Genomic DNA, 19,662 nt, shown 5'->3' on the forward strand with positions numbered 1-19,662 from the left:
GTTTTCAGGGTTATAATTTATTTTTTACCCCTCAAAGTGTGTCTTAGTAGAATGTTGAAGAGTAAAGGTGTAATTTCGAGCACTCATACCCCATACAACTTCTCTAGACATCACTTATTACAAATTACATAGACAATTTATTAAAATTCTCGTCTCGCAAGAAATTTTAAAAATGACCCCTAGACCTAATCAAATTCCACAAAATTTTACGAGTGATCTAACATGGTAATATACAATGACTCTAGACACTAGGACTCACCTAATTCCATACATATCCAACATAAATTCCGCTCAAGAAATGTACGAGGCTCTCTCCAAGTTATTCACAATTAAGAACATTGGTCAAATAGCAAGCCTCAAGAATGAACTAAGAATTGTTAAGATGACATATGATGATATCGTTTATCCATATTTCATAAGGATATCAAGAATCAAAGATGAACTCCAAGCAATAGATGAAGTTGTCCCAAAAAAGGAGCTCATAATTACTTCCCTTCTAGGACTACAACAATCTTGAAGTGCCTTTACATCAGTGCTTAACAGTTGGAAGGATACTCCAACATTTGAACAAATGCGTAATGCATGTAGTCAAGAAGAAGCAAGAATATCGTTAGTAAACAACGAGAAAGAGGATGAAGAAGAAAACATCTCAAATGCCTATTATGCTCATCATAAGAATAAGGGAACCTTCAAGAAGTTCAAAGGACCAAAAAAGAATGGACCTGTCCAAAGTCGAATGTTACAATTGCCACAAGATGGGTCATTACAATAGTCATTGTCCTGAAAATCCAAGAAATAAGAAGCAAGATAAGGATCAAGGAAATATCACCGATGAAGCTCCATCTAAGAAGAACAAGACTAAAGAAGAATCGGAAATCAAGGACTTATACCACTAAGTCCTCCCTTTCACATATCCTCCCTTGGTCTTCTATTCTAAGTTCTAAATTTCCTTTATGTTTTGATTTCGAAAATTTGTAGGTCTAACATGTTCTGTTAAGACATTTTTGAATTGTTTTTATAAGTTGTAGGTATGCCTCAAAGATTGGATTAAGAGGGAGCCTCCATCATTTACCAAAAGATAAGTATCTTGTTCCTTGTTTCATCTTTTCATATTTAGTTTCTTCCTCACATTAAGGTTTGTTTGTATTATATGCTAATAACTTGTTCTTCATGACTTTCCTTGGTAGGAAAAGCTTGCAAAATGCACAAAGGCTATGGAGGAGACCTCAAAGGATAAACTTGAAGCATGAAAGAAGTTCTGAAAGTCCATCAAGAATTGAAGTCCTACCAGGTTTGTTATAGAACATCTCAAGGTATGTCTTAAATCATTGTTGTAAGGTTCTATTCATGAAAAAGGTATGTTCTTTCTCTTTTTAAATTTGCTTTACATTACTGACATCATTATGCCTAGGGTTTTGAATCGTAAGAGATTCTTGTTAGGGTGATTAATCATTAGATTAAATCTACCCTCATTACATTATAATTCTTATGGAACCCTAAAAGGTTCTCTATAAAACCCTAACCTAAGGGTGTGTCAATATTGATTATGAAACCCTAAGCTACTTAGGGTTGATCATGAAGTCTAGAAATCCTATTTTCTTGATGTTTATAGTTTTGGTATTTTTATAATAGAAACCCTAGTTCTTTAGGGTTTGTTGTTAATACACTGTAATCCTAAATCTTTAGGGTTTGATAAATTAGGGTTTATGAACAAAACCCTTGTGATAGTAAGATTTTGGGGATAAAAGTTTAGGTGTGTATTCATTTGTTTGATTGAAACCCTAGTCTTGTTAAAATTTGTTATATGTCTAACTTTCATATATTAATGTATGTGTCCTAGGATTACCTAGTAGATAGTGTTGTGATTTCTAGTGCGTGACTATAAAATCCTAGATATGTATCTACGAGTATGCTGACCTATTTGTTGTTGCTCATGTTTTAGCTCATGAATTCTAGAGTTTGTAACAATTCCTAGTAAAGATTGATATTCTAAGACTTGATGATATTATTTATATGTTTTAGTTTTGATGATAAAAATCTAGGGTATGCAAAAAGCCCTAACAGAGTATAACATGCATAGTAGAATTGTTATTTGATTAAATTGATAATATCTAAAGGCTTTTTATCACAAAGATGGAATCTAGGGTTTGCAAGAATAAGAGTCTGATATCTTCATTGAGTTGCTTCGAGTCTTAATAATATGATCTAGGGTTTATGACAATAATCCTCGCAAAAGGTTGAAGTATGTTTCTTTTGTTGATTATGAGCCTAACTAGGTTTAAGTATCAAACATCTAAAGTTTGAATATTTTAATGCTTCCATTATAATGACTCGATTTTTTGGTATAGTTAACTTCATGCTTCTATATATTTGTATTTCATTGTACTTTCTATTGAAGGATTTGCAGGTACACAATCTTCAAGATGATGAAGATGATAAGCATGACGAAAGAAGATGACCTTGATACCGTAAGAAGAAATGAAGACATAAAAGGTTCTTTGATGTTATAGAAGAAGAAAATAGTTGATCTCCCTAAGTTAAGAGGGAGCCTAGATAGAAGGAAGGATATATCTCCCCGATTAAGAGGGAGGGAACATTATGACAAAAGAAGAAGGAGAAAGCTTCCAACAAAATTGTATATAACTTGATCATACTGGCAACATCTGAATGATTGAGGACCTCAAAGATTTGTGTTTACTTACTTGTATGTTTGAAAGTTAATTATTAATTGGGGTTTGTGTTTGTACAGTAAATCTCTCCATAAGAAGGTCAAAGCATGCTTGGTCAAGCGGATATATCTAGTTTATTAGGTAGAGTTAGAGCTTCTAATAAGAAAGCTAATAAGAACATAAGAATATCACAAGTAATTATCAACATAAGAAAATATTTTTGCCTTTCTAATTTTCTAACACTCTTCTCCAAATCTCATGAAGAAGGATGTGTCTCTTCACTCTCCCTTTCTCCTTTTATTTATTGTTAATGACTAAAATACCTAACTCTAGATATCAATGGTTGAGATTCAATTTGGCTCAAGATCAATGGTCATGACTTAATCTCACATTGGGCCCACTTAAATCACTTAAGTGACCCAACTTTATAAAGTGACTCACTTTATATAAAGTTACTTTTTAGTCATTAATTAAAAAGGTACACTTTTCAACTTTATAAAATCACTTTATAAACTAAAGTGCCTAAAGAATAAATGTTATGTGTGTCTTTGTCCTTTGCCATCTCTTTCTTTTATAACTTTGATATGAGCCAAAAAACTAATCTTCAACGGTTGAGATATAACCATAAGATCAATGGATCTCTTTTAAGTAAATTATCATGTGACCTGTTGACCCTGACGCCTATACCTACCTACAAGTTAGTGAGAAAAGTCTTCAACCCCACGAGGTGTGTTGGTGGCAGGGAACTAAGAGAAGGGGTTGTCACACTAAATCCCCTCTCTCCGTTTAAGCTATCTCCTAAGTTAGCTATGGGGGGTGGTCCCTAATATGGAAAACTAAGATAAAAGAAATGTGAGGTTCTAGGAGAGATGTTAAAGTGAAAGTGGATTACTTTTAAGAATTATGAGAAAAATATGATATGAGCAATAAAAATCATTAACATAATAAAACCATAAAACCAGTGCCTTAAGATAAATTGCTCAACAGGAATGAAAGATACATTTGCTCAAAACAAAAGTAGAATGCTTCCAACAATGAAAGCAAAGCAATCCTGAAATGGAGACAAAGATGTTAGCACGATAATCGATACAAGATATAAAATGTTTTTAAAATATAATCAATGCCTAAATCAAAGCATATAGAGATATCTTGCAAAAGGAAAAGCAATTAGTGTTCTACTTGCAAAAGGAAAATGAAACAATGCTTGCCAACATAAAATATTCAATAATGACAAGTAAAATGGACAATTGCAAGTGAAATCATAAGATGTATTAGCATGAGATGCACCTATACTAGATTTGAATGCAATTAGTCTTGGTTGTTTTTAATCTAAATGAAAAGTCCTCCTCTTGAGCTCTTACCAAAGGGTAAAAATTGGAGTGACTGTAAGAAAGAGGAGGCGAGGGCACGGAGATGTCATTAACGATACCTGTCCCTTGAGTCTTACGAGCCAGCGTGTGCTTTCGTTCCTACAAGGGGACAAGCCACTTTCATAACTGAAGGGTCACAACGCTTTTACCTTACTTCATACCAGATGGAAGAACTTTCCAAGAAAGTCTTTTTCCCTATACTTTTTATCAACCAAGCTTATGCTTGGAGGTTAATTGAGTTAAAATGCAAACTATGCTAAAATTTGTAAATGATATGCAAGTAAGTTTTCCCAAGGAGATTTGCAATGCTTCAAAATAATGGAAATGAGATAATGCTCAAAGTAAATTGCAAATGTAACTTCAATTGGAAAAAGGAAATTAGCTTGTAAGTGAATTAAAGTGATGCAACTAAGTTTGCTTTACAAAAAAAGAAATTGCCTCAAGTAGTTGGAAATGCTCACAATGATGTAACTTCTCAAAGTTGTACAAGACATGTAAACATAAGCTTCATAAATAAATGGAATTGTAAACTGCTCCAAGTAAATGTCACAAACCATAAACTTATATTCAAAATCAAACGAAAAAAACTCTGAATGGATCTTTGGCTACTCCTCTAGTACTGGGAGGTAGTTTGATGAGCAAGAGGTGTCCTACTTTGGATCCATATGGAGCCAATCTCTCTAACGCGCTAAGAATGTGTGGCCTAATCTACAGTTTGTCACCTCTATGTCGATCTCAATAATATTGATTGTTGTCCAAGGGGTTGAGGAGAAACTAAGGATCTCACCATTTTGTTGTCCGGTACACTATGGAACTCTATTTGCCACTTGCTGCTCCAATTTAACAGACCAACAAGTGTGAGGCGATACCCTTGATCATCCCAGGGCAGGGTATGATGTGTAAGAGTTGAGATTTGTGGTTGAACATCTCCCTCATAAAGAGATGTTTTCTACCTTGCACAAAAGGTATCTCCCTAATGAAGAGGTTTTCTACCTTGCACAAAAGGTATTCCAGAAATTTTCTAAAAAAGCCAATCTTTAAAAGCAGGGTCGGCCCAAGTTTCTCTGCAAGAAAATATCATTATCAAGAAATGGGACTCTTTCCACAAAACCTAGCAAGACCGGTGCAAGACCTCACTAAACGAGGGGCCAAACCTTATGGCAATAGTGAGGAAGGGTTGCCACTGTCACCTCAGCAACATTCGTCCTACTCTTTAATGGGATTTCGATCACAATGGAGGCTTCCCTAGCTCAACTATAAGATATTCTAATACTAGGCTCAAGGTGACTTGTTTTTTATAGTCTAAGGATGGATAGAGGACTTGGCAAGGCCAAAGATGATGGGAATATTCAATACTAGGGTTCAAGCACTCTAAGGTTATACCAATAAGAGGGTTGTTATAAATTAGGGTTTGAATGATCTTGCATATTAAGACATGCAATGGCATATAACAGCCTATGAAAAACCCTACAAATGATCTTCAACAAGAAAGGAGCAAAGGATTCAAATAGAGACTAGGACTGATCTAAAGCAAACAAATTAAAGGCTGTTAGATATGCATAAACAACAATAAAAGAGGATGACGCCAACGCCTTTATGGCTTGTAAAGCAATTTACAATGCTAGATTTTGCTATTAGAGGGTTTATAGAGACAAATCTACAATCTAGAGCCACCTTTAAGCAATAAAACAGCAGTTTTTACACATAAATCAGCTCCTAACACATAGCAACTTCCGTAGCCGTCTAGCAGAGAGAAATTTAGAGAGGTTTTTATTTGGTTTTAGGGTGATTAACACAAATTTAGACCAGTGCCTTATCCTACAAGGGCTAAAGGAGTCATAATGGCACAAAATACCAAGGAAACACAATAAAGACCTTTCTAGACCTTTTTCCACCCCTCTAGTGCACCTTTTACTTCTTTATGATAATGCTTTGATCTGGGTTCATAGCTTAAGAGCCCAATTTTGCATTTGAGAGATTTAGCATTTTTTACCCCTTAATGACGAGGCAGTGTTTCGCTCATTACGGTTGGGACAATACAAGGGTTCATTTTCAATTTTTTATATATGGAGCATCAAGTGCTATAGGAATCGAGTGATGGAGAATAAGAGGGGTTGAGTTCATGCTAGGCTTTTTCCCACATGCTAATTTGTGCCCCAACCATCTTTTACATTTTAGAATTTTCTTTCATTGTGGCTTTCTTTGCTTTTATCTTCCTTTTACCTGCGTCAACCTCTAAGGAAAATTTTCCAACCCAAAATCAAGGATGAGGATGAGATGGTGCCAATCCCCATGAGCAATGACCACAATCCTAATGAATCAACATGGAATAGAGGGAATGAAGAAACACGATAAGTATGTAAAAACATGCGTACACTACTTCAATTAGAGCCTCCCTAATAGTGTTCTTCCTATAATCCTAAGACCTTAGAGGAGGTCCTATTGGACTAGAGCCAAAGACTAACCTCCCAACTAAAGTGAGGGAACAATAATACAATCAGGATCGGCCAATCATCCAAATCACCCCATATTAATGTCCCAAAACATTAAGCAAAAGCACATGATTACAAAATGGTTAAAGTACCCATTGATGGATGAACCACCTTGCTTCAAGAAGGAATACCATATGGGAGAAAGAAATATGATCAGAGCAATATGTCGAGGTTCTATGGCCTCATGTCATGTGTTAATCAATAGGGCTATTGGCCAGCTGTCTATCCAAGGAGGAGAAAAAATTCTCCTATGGGTTACCCACTTTTTGGTGGGTAACAACCAAGACCTGTAGAAACTAATGCTCGGAACTTCCTCCTAGAGACAATGTTGGAAAAATAGGCACAAGATTACCTCAAGGACCTTTTGATGGAGGAAAATCTACAACCAAGAAGCATCAACTGCAAACCCATAAATCAGCCATCTTTGAAAAACAAGATGAATGAAGAAGAATTTCAACGTTGGAAAATAGAGTAGCAGATGTATATTCTCTTTTTTGACAGGGCATGGAAAGGAAATGTAGGAGTGGCAAGTGTGTTTTGGGGAGGGAGTCATTTTTTATCCCAAAAGAAATCATGAATCAAGTTTTGAGTGGGGACTAGCGGAAGCCAATAATAATCAAGTGGAGGCATTGGCACTTTATCAAGGCTTACAAACTCTAGAGTCAAGATGGATAAGCAAACTTCTGGTTATAGGAGACTCAACTCTTATCATCAAACATATGCACCACTCAACTTGACCAAAGGATTATTCCTTAACAAGGCTCATCCTCAAAATTCAAAAGAACACAATAAGGTTTAATTGGTAGACTTCCTCCAAGTGTTAGGAGCTCAAAATAGCCACGTAGACCAATTGGCCAATGAAGCAACACAACTTAGAGGCAAAATGTTAACGATAAAGAGGGATATTTTTTACTATATCCCACATCCCCTAGCTCATTTGATAATGACCTAAGTTAATGGATAATATCCAATTCAACATGAAGGACACTAATCAAAACAAGTAATGGAGTGAATCTAATCTGAAGCGAAAGCCATTAACATTCCCCCATCCTCTGGTACTCTCACACACTCCATTCACGATGGCACAACAAAAATGTAAAGTTGGCAATTGGTTTTTGGATTTCACGAGTGGGATAATTCTAAACTTCTTCCCAACACACTCTCTTCATGAAAATATTTGGCTGAAGGGTGAATATGGACTCAAAGGTTGTGACACCTCTTATGTATTATGCTTGAGTTAAATGATTATAAGAGAGTGTGTTTTGGATTCACTACCCACTTGTTGGTTTATTAATGATGGTTGATTATGATTATCTTTATATGATAACTTTTTATGTGATGATGTGTATATGTATTTGTATATTCGACTAACCTATGCCAAGTTGAGACATGATTGATGGATGGGGGGAACCAATCCCAAGGCAATGGCTCATGTTCCAATGAGAGTGACACCATATCCTAGAGCTTAAGAAGTCAGGTGGAAGGGAAAACATGTGGAAATGACCTCCAAAGTTAACTTGAGTAAAAGGCAAAAAGAAAAAGGGTTGTAATTCAATTTAATCTTGGCCTTAACACTTGTAAATAACCCCATAAGCCTAATTTCAACCTAGATGAGTTGGTTGAGCAAAGGGAAAGTTGTTGCATTTGATAACCTCTTAAAAGTGTGCTTTCAAAAGGGATGGACTCCATGAGAAAAGGGAGACTAAGAGGAACTTATGGTAAAAACGATGTTGGTGAAAGGATCGAGATTTGAGAGAGCAAATATGGTATCCTATCATTACAAATTATGTGTCCTTGGGATGCCATTGCTAAGTGTGCTTGTGAACACCAAAGGCAAGAGTGGTAGTAGGATACTTGCGTTAGAAAATGTAACTAAGTTCAATCTTCATAATTGTATTTGTACTTGTATCAATGTAAATTTTATGGTAAAAAAGAAAGAGAAAAATAAAATTTTATTATTATAATTTTCTAGATGAGCATGTTCTTCATGCTTCTAGGGTTTGTGATCATGTTCTTCATTCTTCATGTTCTTCATGCTTCTAGTTTTAGGCATAGCTAGGAGCTATTACATAGAATATTAACCAAATTTAATAATTGAGCCTGTTCCAACAATTCCAAATGACAAAGAAGCAGTGTTGCAAGCCCGTGGAGATCTAAAAATGAACCTCTGGACCAGGAGTTGCAACTGCCAGTAGAGATCAAGCAAGAAGCCCACAGTAGGCATGTATTTTTTTAATTCCAAGTTAATTTATGTATTGCAAAATAATTTCAGTTTCATAACAGTTTCTCAGAATCTATACTAGCAGAACAGTATGCTTTAATTTTTGAGATGTTAGGGCAGCTCATTCTATAGGGAGCAATTTTGTTTTTGGGACCCTTCTTGAAAAACTGGGTATCGGAAAGCCTCATTTTGTTTAATTATTATGTTGTACAATCTAGCCATAGCAACATTTTAATACAAATTATAACAATTCCAGTTTAAAACAAAAAGAAAAAAACAGATCAACCTCAGCAGAGTCTAGGTCGGCAATCTTCAAACTTATGTTTTCTTTTTCAAAGGGTGTGAAAATTCATGAATCTAAAACAAACATCAGAAACCCCTATTGCAATTACTGGTTTACAATCTCCTACTTGTTCTTTACATTAACAAGTTATTTAATTGCATAAACATTGAAGTAAACACTATTGCAGCCTTTACAAATATACAAATCATGCACTGAAATAAACAGAGACAAATACACAAGGGACACTGTTATTTTTAGACAATCGTCCCCAGAAAAACCCAATTAGGGAAAATCGGTGCAACATATAGAGGGTTTGTATTATTAAGCAGATTTCGTGAATATAACTAGGGTGCCAGAAATGACTCACCCAACAGACAATATTCTCGGCAATAGTACCTCTATCTGGAGAGAGATATTCCAGCAAATCAGCAACCGGATGACCGAACCCCACAGTGGCTTCGGTTGTTCCTTATGTTGGACAGCGAAAGCTGCTCCAAGCACTGATCTAGAACTACATCGCTCCTCCAGGAGCTGCCTCACCCTCTCCCAGCTCAGAGTCTGTTGATCTACTCCTAGTTTTCCCCACAAAATCTCCCCAGCGCTGCCTCTAAGGCCCAGCGTCAGCCTCTACAGCTTTTGTGTCAGCCTTCTACATCCTCTGCGTCAGCTCTTCGACCTTTGCGTCAGCCCTTCTAGGGCCTGCGTTGCCTCTCTGCTATGTATTCTTCAGCCTCGAATGAAAATCCCTTGTTGAATTACCCCTCACTACAACTCAGATCACTAACTCGATTTCCTCAGCAAACCTTGCCCCAGAAAATCGAATTCTTTGATCACTTGGTGTATCTCCAACTGATCCTCAAGCCTCCTCTTATACTTTTCCTGTTGAGTCTTCAATGGTCGAGATTAAGTACCTAATCAACGGCTAAGATTAGAACTGGATTGATCCTCGTCACTTAGAAATTTCTCACCCATATTTTATTAATACACTTTAATATTTTTATTTTTCTAAGTTTAGACTTAGGAACTCATTAAAAATATTAATGATATTAATAACTCTTCATCAGGTGGAATTTCTCCAAACGATTTCTGGTTCTTGGAGATCTCATGTGCCTTACCCTCTCCACCAAATTCAAGGCAAGAGCACATTCGATGCTACCCAAAATCAACACTCCCTCTTAGCGAGGAATGTGCTCTAGCAATGCTTCACCATAGAAGCATCACTCTGATCTTCTGCATCGGTCCTATGTGTTGATTCTTGGCATGCTGCCCCACATCCACTGCATTGTTGCTTCCTGTACTGCTGCCCATGACACTGCCATTGCCACTACTACAGCTCCCTCTCAAAGTGCTCCCTCATGCTGCCCATTACACTGCCACTGCTAACTGCTGCACTGTAACTCAGTTGCCAAGAAGTAACTGACTTCACCCAAACACTGACATCCTGGTCAGTCTGGAAGCCTCGTGATGTTGAAGCTACCTCTGCTGCTATCATGTGCGCCCTCTGCTGCCACTACACTGCTGCAACCTCTTCTGTGCCTCTCACACTGCTACAACCTCCACTGCGCTACTACAGACTTCTGCACTCTAGCACTGCCTTGTCACTCCATCACATCTTGCTCCACCCGACACCTGTCATCATGCTACTGTCGTTAAGGGCTCCCGTAGACGTATGTGATCCAAGAGTTTGGCACCTCAATGATCCTGCCCCCAATCGAGTAGTCCTCCTGACTACAACTCGATGTCGCCCCACCTCTTCTCCAGAGGCGCATGAGCACTCATGGCACAATAGTCATCAGTCTCGACATCCTTTTCCGCCTTTGCTGGACCAGCCTTTGTGTTAGAAGCTTCTCCCTTGCCTTTCTTCCTAGGGCATTGAGAGGCATAATGTCCCAGCTCCCCACAGTTGAAGCACTTGACGTTGGAGATGCCTTTCTTCTTCCTCTTTTGTAGCCCCTACTGTCCCACTGATGTGAGAGTTGCATCCTCCTCCTCCTCCTTGATTCGAACTCCCTTACCGCTACTCCCCGCCTTGGTCAATCTCCTGAGCTCTTCCTATCGAAGAGCTGCCCACATCTCCTCCCAACTGAGGAGAGTTTCTCTGCCCAAAATGCTTTGGACAAACGTCTTCCACTCCTCAAACACTGCATTCAGGGCAGTCCTGACTAAGAACTCTGGATTTGGAGTAGACCCCACAGAAGTACACTGGTCGTGAATCCCCTGCAACCTGAGAAGGAAGGGATATATCTCCTCTCCTTTCTGCATCTGATATGACCTCAGTTGATTCTCCAATAACATCTTCCACTGCACGAAAGATCCCTAGTATAAGGTGGTCAGGGTGTCCCACATCTCCTTTGTTGTCTTTTTCTCAGCAATGGGTGGTATGACATGATCCTTGAGCCCCTCTAGGATCATGCATTTCGCCTTCTCCTGGGCCTCCTCATACTTCTCAACTGCATTAGCGTGAACTGGGACAGCTACTACGCTCAAAGCATACTCCTTGATACAATGTTTATCCAAGATTGCCAGGATCCTGGCCTTCCAGATGACAAAATTGGAAGCCCTGTCCAATCTGTCCTGATCCCTCAATCCGTTCACTACCAACTTTGCTCGTCTTCTCTAGACTCCCTTTGAGTCCTGATTTCCCTCTCCGGCCAATCGTCAAATCACTCCTCTCCAATCCTCCTTTGTCGCTGCAACCCAGATCTAGATTTCTTGGCTAGAAATCTGTCGAGGTAGTGCTTCCCTCTACCTTGGTTCAATCTCCTTAGACATTGTTCTCACCAACAAAAACAGCGTCCCAGTAGCTCCACAAATCAAAATCTGCACAGCTCCCTTAGCCCCGGCAACAAAAAAATATGAGCCCTTCAGGCTCTATGCAATCTTTGCATGGGTTGAATCTATTCCTCACGATCAACTACGTCAATCCTTCCTGGCTCAGAAGGATGACAAGGCTCTACGTGAGCCTAATCTGCCCTCCTCTGCCTTTGCGCTGGCCCTGACGGCTGACGCAACTACTGCGTCTTCCTCTCCCAGCTCAGAATGCTAACGCAGGCACTACGTGAGCCTCTGTGTCACACTCTCTACACTGCGTCACTCCTCTTGCCTCTTCAGCTCTAGAACAGCGTTGTCTCTTGGAACAACTACTTCTTTATTGCAAATTCTCAAATTTCTCGACTGGTGTCTTCAGTCGCCTATGATCTACATTCGCTCTGATACCATGTGAAAATTCCTGAATCTAACACATTAGAAACCCCTATTGCAATTACCAGTTTACAATCTCCTACTTGTTCTTTACATTAACAAGTTATTTAATTGCATAAACATCGAAGTAAACACTATTGCAACCTTCACAAATATACAGATCATGCACTGAAATAAACAGAGACAAATACACAAGGGACATCGTTATTTTTGGACAATCATCCCCGGAAAAACCCAATTCAGGAAAAACGGTGCAGCATATAGAGGGTTTGTATTGTTAAGCAGATTTCGTGAATTCAACTAGGGTGTCAGAAATGGCTCACCCAACAAAGAATATCCTTGGCAGTAGTACCTCTATCCAGAGACAGATATTCTGGAAAATCAGCAAACGAATGATCAAACCCCATAGTGACTCCGGTGTTGATGTTTCTAAGTCTACCAGTTAGAAACCCTCCATGCACTTTATCTGATTTATTCCTACCTACTTGTTTCGTTACTTAACAAGTTATTTACAATGTAAATACTGAAAATAAACACTAGTGCATGCTCAACATATTACAGATCAACAACTGAAGGAAACAGAAACAATCACACCAAATGACACCGTCATTTTTGGACCAATGTCCCCAGAAAAACCCAATGTGGGAAAACCAGTGCAGCTAACTGAGGATTTTCTTATTAAGTAATATCATAGTACAATCTAGGTGCCAAATCTGGCCTACCCAACAGAGAATTTCCTTGGCAGTAATACCTCTCAGTTTGAGACAAATGTCTCGGCTGAAACCCTAGATAAACCTTCTGGCAACTCCTCAGCTCCAATTTGCCCCAGAAACCCCAACATCTGCCTTTATGGACTACGTCAACCTCTCTCTGCCCAGTGCTAGCCCTGCCTCACCCTGAAAGGGTCTGCGTCAGCCTCAAGAGGCCCTACATTAGCCTTCTGGCCCTCTGCATCAGCAATGTTGCCCTCTGAAGCATTGCGCAGCTCCCGACTGCCTCTACGTGGCCTTGCGTGAGCCCTGGCTGCTACTGCGACACTCTCCCCGACTACTGCGCTGCTCTACCGGCACTATCTCTGCCTCTCTGTCTCTTTGTACTCAATGCCCCTCAGCTGCAACTCCGATCACTGATTCTATCTCCCTTAGCAAACCCCGCTCTAGAAAATAGAATGACTAATCACTTTGGTGTACTCTTCAAATGACCCTCAAGCCTTCTCTTATACTTTTCTCGTTGACATATCAACGGCCGAGATTAAATCCCTAATCAACAGGTAAGATTAGATCTGGCTTGATCCATGTCTTTTGGACCATTCTAACACGGTTTCATAATAATCCACATTAATATTTTAATTTCCTTAAGTTTAGACTTAGGGACTCCATTAAAAATATTAATTATTTTAATATCTTCTGAACTGTTTAGAATCTGCCCAAACCCTTTCTGGGTATTGGAGATCTCATGTGCCCCAACCTCTCCACCAAATTTTGTGGCTAGAGCACGTCTGACGCTACCCCAAATCAACATCCGGTTGTTCCTTATGCTGGACAGTGAAAGTTCCTCCAAGCACTGCTCTGGAACTGCATCACTCCTCCATGAGTTGCGCCACCCTCTCCTGGCTCAGGGTCTGCTGATCTGCTCCCAGTCTGCCCCATAGAATCTCCCCAGCTCTGCCTTTGAGGCCTAGCGGCAGCCTCTATAGCTTCTGTGTCACCTGCGTCAGCCTTCTGCGTCCTCTGCATCAGCTCTTCGGCCTCTACGTCAGCCCTTCTAGGGCCTACGCTGTCTCTCCCGGCACTACGCTGCCTCTCTGCTATGTATTCTTCAGCCTCGGATGAAAATCCCTAACTGAACTGCCCCTCACTGCAACTCTAATCACTAACTCTATTTGCTCAGCAAACCTTGCCCCAAAAAATCGAATTCTTCGATCACTTGGTGTATCTCCAACTAACCCTCAAGCCTCCTCTTATACTTTTCCTGTTGAGTCTTCAAAGGTCGAGATTAAGTACCTAATCAACGGCTAAGATTAAAACTGGCTTGATCCTCATCACTTAGAACTTTCTCACCCATATTTTATTAATACACTTTAATATTTTTATTTTCCTAAGTTTAGACTTAAGAACTCATTAAAAATATTAATTATTTTAATAACTCTTCATCCGGGTGGAATTTCTCCAAACGATTTCTCGGTCTTGGAGATCTCATGTGCCTTAGCCTCTCCCCCAAATTTCATGGCTAGAGCACATCCGATGCTACCCAAATTCAACAAAGGGCACCTCCAAAGAGATTATTTTTGAGTTACAACAGCATTAGCTAGCTCCACAAGTTGTCCTTGATATATCTAATCCTCAACTCGGGAAGAATATTTTCCAACATATAATCTTTCATAATGTCTTTGTAAAGAATCATTTCAAGCAGATAAATCGCATGGGTTAAAGGGACCCTCATCTAGAACAGAAGCAGACCAAACATGGAGAAATCCTTTGCTTCCTACAAAACAAAAAAGGCAGATTTTATCGAATTCTAGGGTGCAAGTCAGATCCAGATTAGTCAGAAGAAGCCTAAGCAGATTCAGATCATTTTACTGCTTGGGTGCAATTTGCAATCTTCAGCGACACATTCCTAATGAGATGAATTCATCAGCACCAAATTCCAGAGCGTTTAACGCTAGATTTTTCTCAGAAACCATGCACAATTCTCCATGCCCAGCTAAGTACAAAACATACCTTAACAATCGCCAGAATGGTTCAATCCAACATCTAAATTTGTTGCATGCACAGCCTGCATGACCCTGACAAATGAATCCCCAATTCAAGACATTCATGGAGTTTTCCCTGCAAATGCAAGCACATTTGAAACCCCTGCGGCTCCAGCAGAAAGCATCGAAGTTTATCCAGAAACAGAGATTCCCGAAAGTCATTTTGAACAGAGTTAGGGCTCGAGGGTTTGCCATAATTTAACTCTTGCACTTTCACCAATGAAGGATATCTGAAGCGAAGATTAGAGATCTGTCTATTCAGAAAGTAATATTGGTATTGTAGCAGAATGAAGTCTCAGGAAGGACTCCTTTCTGAAGATCTATTGTGCCATACATAAATGATAAACCAGACAAGAATCTCAAACTATCAGATTGTCATGGGTCCTTCAGTGTCCCAGGATAGGTCCAGAAAAAGAGGATCCGTTCGGCAAACTAAGTTAATCCCGGGAGTCTTTGAAATTTTATTTGGTTGAGGGCTCAAGCTAATCTTCAGGGTTTTTCCTCATCAAGCCATCATTTCGTTTCCTTTTTAATCATCTTAGGGAAATAATTAGGAATTACAGAAGCAATAAAAGACACAAGAAATAAAACAAAGTGATTGTAGATGTAGTTATCAATGCAGAGAGTAGTAAAGCAAGATTACTACCACAAATATTTTTCATGATATAAGAGTTTACCATATCTAGAGACAAACATTTCAAGAAGATTAATTGCAATTTCTATTAGTGTTTTATATGAGATAAAAGGCTATAAATCTTGCCTGTGGAAGAACTCGGAAATAATGAATATCACCTCCAATAATCTGGAGTGGATTCCCATCCTTCAAGAACATATCATTGGAAATCCAAAACTTTGGAGCACTTTGCTGCTGAAATGCAAAAATTCATGACCATGTAGAAAAGATTAGCTCCAAGCAAATACTTTATAGTTAAACTACCTTACATCCTAAGAAAAATCAATAAAATATTGTCTTTGTCTAGATGTCTCGTCTCACTCATCTGAGAATTATTCCACGCCGATCTAGTAGTTATTTACCCAATGTTATAATCCCAAACCTTGTTGCTCAATAAAGGCTAAATTTGGATATCATATGGTGTTATGATGAACAATGTTCCGTTGAACATATTACTCATTATAATGTTGTTACTTAATGATGCGTTAAAAAAAAATTAATAGGTCCCTATAACTATCAAATAGTATCTATGTTACCATCACTGGAAAATATTATTGAGAAATGTAGTTTGGATAGTAATTTCCTGCACAGGCTCTAGTATGAACGTGCAAGGAGTGGTTCGAGACATTTCGAGAAATGACGCAGATAACGAGATGCAAAGTGGGACCCAGAACAAGGACTGGGAGAATCTAAATGGCACTCAGTGGACCCGTTTAGGAGAAGGGCCTCATGGACAAAGTCAAGTTGTGTCTTAGGTCTAGATTTCTTATTATTTCATCTCATCTCATTATTTGTAAATGGACCACTTGGGAAAAGTGGAAAATAAATCCATCTTGTAATTTCACTTGAAAAAATAAAATAAAAGTGAAAGCCTAATGTTTTGAAGTCAACTTAGCCTTGGGAATCTAAATGAATGTTCAAGAAGGTCTAGAACATTAGTAACTTATATTAGGATTTAACCTTAGCCAACATCTCAAGATTGAGATAGGTTGCAGCCAAACTTGAGGAGATTAGTTGCTAGGATTGAAGAGATTAGTTATTTCTCTCAAAACATAAAGAGAAGAAGATAGGAGAAATCAATATCATATTGAGAAGAAAGCAAGAGAGCAAGAGAAGAGAAAAGTGCATTCAAGAAGAAGAAGCCAAACAGCTCAAGTGACCAACAAGTACAACAGGTTGTACAGTGTATCAGAGTCTTCTACATGCACAGGCCATACACCGTCAGATTTGTCAAGCATATTTTATCTTTTATGGATTGTTGGAGTGAGCTTTAACGTTGAGAGGAAACAAAAAGCAATTTGCTGTCCAGGAAAGGTAAAAACAAAGCAGGTCGCACTGCTGTAGCTATACACTCTTTTACACAAACCATGCATTGTTGTTTGAAGTGATTTATTGCAGCCACTAGTTTAGCAGGCTGTAGAAGTCACCTTATAAGCTTTGATTAAAGGACTGAAAAGATGATTAGAAGGAGAAATCCCTGTGTGTTTTATTTCTTCCGCTGTTCAATTTCAACTACGATGTGATTGATGCAATGTTCACAAATTTAATTCTGTTAAATAAACTTTATTTTGAGTTATTTAATGAGAGAATATTACAACAGCAGTCACCAGGGTTAGAAAAATTTACATGTATTAAAGATATTTCTCTAATTGAGATTCTCAAGGGTTTGTAATAGTAAATCAACTGCCGGGAAGAAGGACCAGCAGCCAGAGGGTTTCAATATTCTTTTCAAAGATTAATTTTCAAATCTAGGAGTTTGTAAATTAAATTTCAGAGGTGGCCTCAACTCACCTTGGATTTGTGGATAGACTAGATGGTGCCTCAAATTTCTTATTGTGGAAAGTGAGGGTTACACTCTTATTAGAATAAAATAATCTGTGGGATATTGTCAAGGATGTTTTGCCTTAACCTACAAATTCGCAACAGTTGGCAATGTTACCCACTAAAAGTGGCTAACCCCTAGAAGAAAAATTTTCTCCCCATTGGTCAGCCAGCAGCCCTATGATGATCCACAGATAGCTTTACTTCAAAGCTCTCCACCTATACTCCACTGAGTGCTCTCTCCCATAAAACATACCTTTTGAAGGAAAGTGGATCATCTATCATAAGGTACATTAACCATTTATGTAATTATGTGCTTCATTTAATGTTTGGGGCATATGAATATGGATAACAAGCCTAGCTGGATGATTGACTACAATCAATTGTACCCTTCATCCCATGCTTCACATGGGAGATTATCCTTTTCCCATAGTTCAGTGTGACCCCCCTCGAGGCCCTTTTCTTCCATTGTTAGGAGGGGCAATAATAGGAGACATTGATCGATATAGTGTGCCCAAGGTAATCCACACTTGCCACCTTCCATTTTTACCTTAAATCTGTTAGAAATTCAATTAGGGCAGCATTTTTAATTTAACTTTTCCTTACTTGTCAGTTATTTGTGATGTTATATTTTTTTTCTTGTCCATGCTTATGTTCTTATCATTAAATAAATGTCAAAACAATCAAGATTGCAACCATAAAGATGAACACAAGATATAGAATCCAAGCCAGGGGAAACCCCCCCCCAGGGGAAACCCCAAAAAGAACTTCTCTTCTTATAGAATCAATTCAAAGGAGACTTCCAAGACCAAAACCTAGACTATGTCTCCCTCCAAGAACCAAGTCAAACAGCCAATCTTTCTTCTTCAATGCAAGACAAAGTCTCCAAGGACAGCAAAACAAGATCTCTTCAAGATGAGGGCTCTTCTAGCCTTACGAGCTTACCAAAGCAGCGTACAATACCTCCTGCAATTTCAGACCTTAGGTAACCCTAGAAACTTTAGGGTACTCGCATGTGTGTGTTGTTTGGGGTAGCACCAGAGGTGCTCTAAGCCTCAAATTTTGCAGGGAGGCTTGGGCACATGCATTACAAAGAACCCAGAAAGTGTTTTGGGAAATTCCACCCAGAAGTGATTTTATTAAAATAATTAATATTTTTAATGGGGTTCCTAAAGTCTAAACTTATGAAAAATAAAATATTAATGGGTATTAATCTAAACAGGGGTGAAACTTCTAGAAAAAGCCACAGATCAAGCCAAAAGAATCTGAATCTTTTTTTATGTTTTAATCTAGGTCATTGGTTGTCCTACAGGAAGATATAAGAAGGGGCTTGAGGGTCATTTGGGAAACACACAGAGAGATAGAGGAAATCGATTTTCTGAAATGGGAAGTTCTCAGGAAGAAAAATCGATTAAGGAGATTTCTTGCAGTTGAGGGGCAAGGATAGCAGCTTCCGGAGAGAGAGATTCTCAGCTAGAGATACATTAGTAGAGAGAGGCAGTAAGTGATCCAGAAGCCTTGACGCAGAGGCTGACGCAGGGCCAGAAGGGCCATGCAGAAGTGTCACAGAGGCAGAGAGAGAAAGTCAAAAATTTGAGTAGAGGATCAGTTTCAGTGGCCGGAAGTCAGGGTGTGAGACCGGGACGCTGAGAGCAGTGACTCTGGGCTACTGATCGAGTCCCCATCTAGGTGACGCAGTGCCTGGAAGTGTTGACGTTGGGATAGCGTAGAGGCAGTGCAGAGATAGCACAGTGCCTGCCAAGGGCACTTCATCCAGCAACCGAAATAGCCGGGACTTTTTCTCAGTGATTGTGTGAGGTAAACTCACAAAGCTTCTGCCAGTATTTCTTTCTGTAACTGAATAACCCTTTGAGGTATTCAATGATGTATTCAGAATTTGCTACTGCTTAATAATAATAAACCCTCAAATTTGTTTCATCGGTTTTCCCGCATTGGGTTTTTCCGACGACATTTGTCCAAAAATAATTATGTCCTGTGTGTTTCTATTTTCCTTGCTCAGTTTCTATGTTTCAGAATTATATTTAATTGGTGTAGGCTGCTTCAATAATCTGCTTCGATATTTCATGAAGAAATCTAAAATAAGTTTGTAACATAATTTACAATCTAGGAGAAGTAGATTCAGCTAGTTGCAGTAGGATTCTTGAGATTGTTAGATCTAG

General features: G+C 38.8%; 1 protein-coding gene across 5 annotated transcripts in view; it reads right to left on the reverse strand.

Moving 5' to 3' along the window:
* BGAL17 (beta-galactosidase 17) overlaps positions 1-19,662 on the reverse strand; it is a 434,395-nt gene that overhangs the window by 374,882 nt on the left and 39,851 nt on the right. For 3 of the 5 annotated variants that reach the window (XM_089411523.1, XM_089411527.1, XM_089411526.1), the window contains exon 2: positions 15,749-15,856. The exons of 1 other annotated variant lie outside the window; for it this stretch is intronic. In XM_089411523.1, coding sequence (XP_089267649.1) covers positions 15,749-15,856 — 108 coding nt within the window. The remainder of the gene's footprint in view (positions 1-15,748; positions 15,857-19,662) is intronic. One more of the 5 variants, XM_089411525.1, reaches the window with a different exon arrangement.

The sequence above is a fragment of the Pinus tabuliformis genome, chromosome 3_1 (genome assembly GCF_031772625.1).
Source record: "Pinus tabuliformis cultivar Carrire ecotype Pingquan chromosome 3_1, CPIR1, whole genome shotgun sequence".
In the NCBI taxonomy this organism is placed as follows: domain Eukaryota; kingdom Viridiplantae; phylum Streptophyta; class Pinopsida; order Pinales; family Pinaceae; genus Pinus; species Pinus tabuliformis.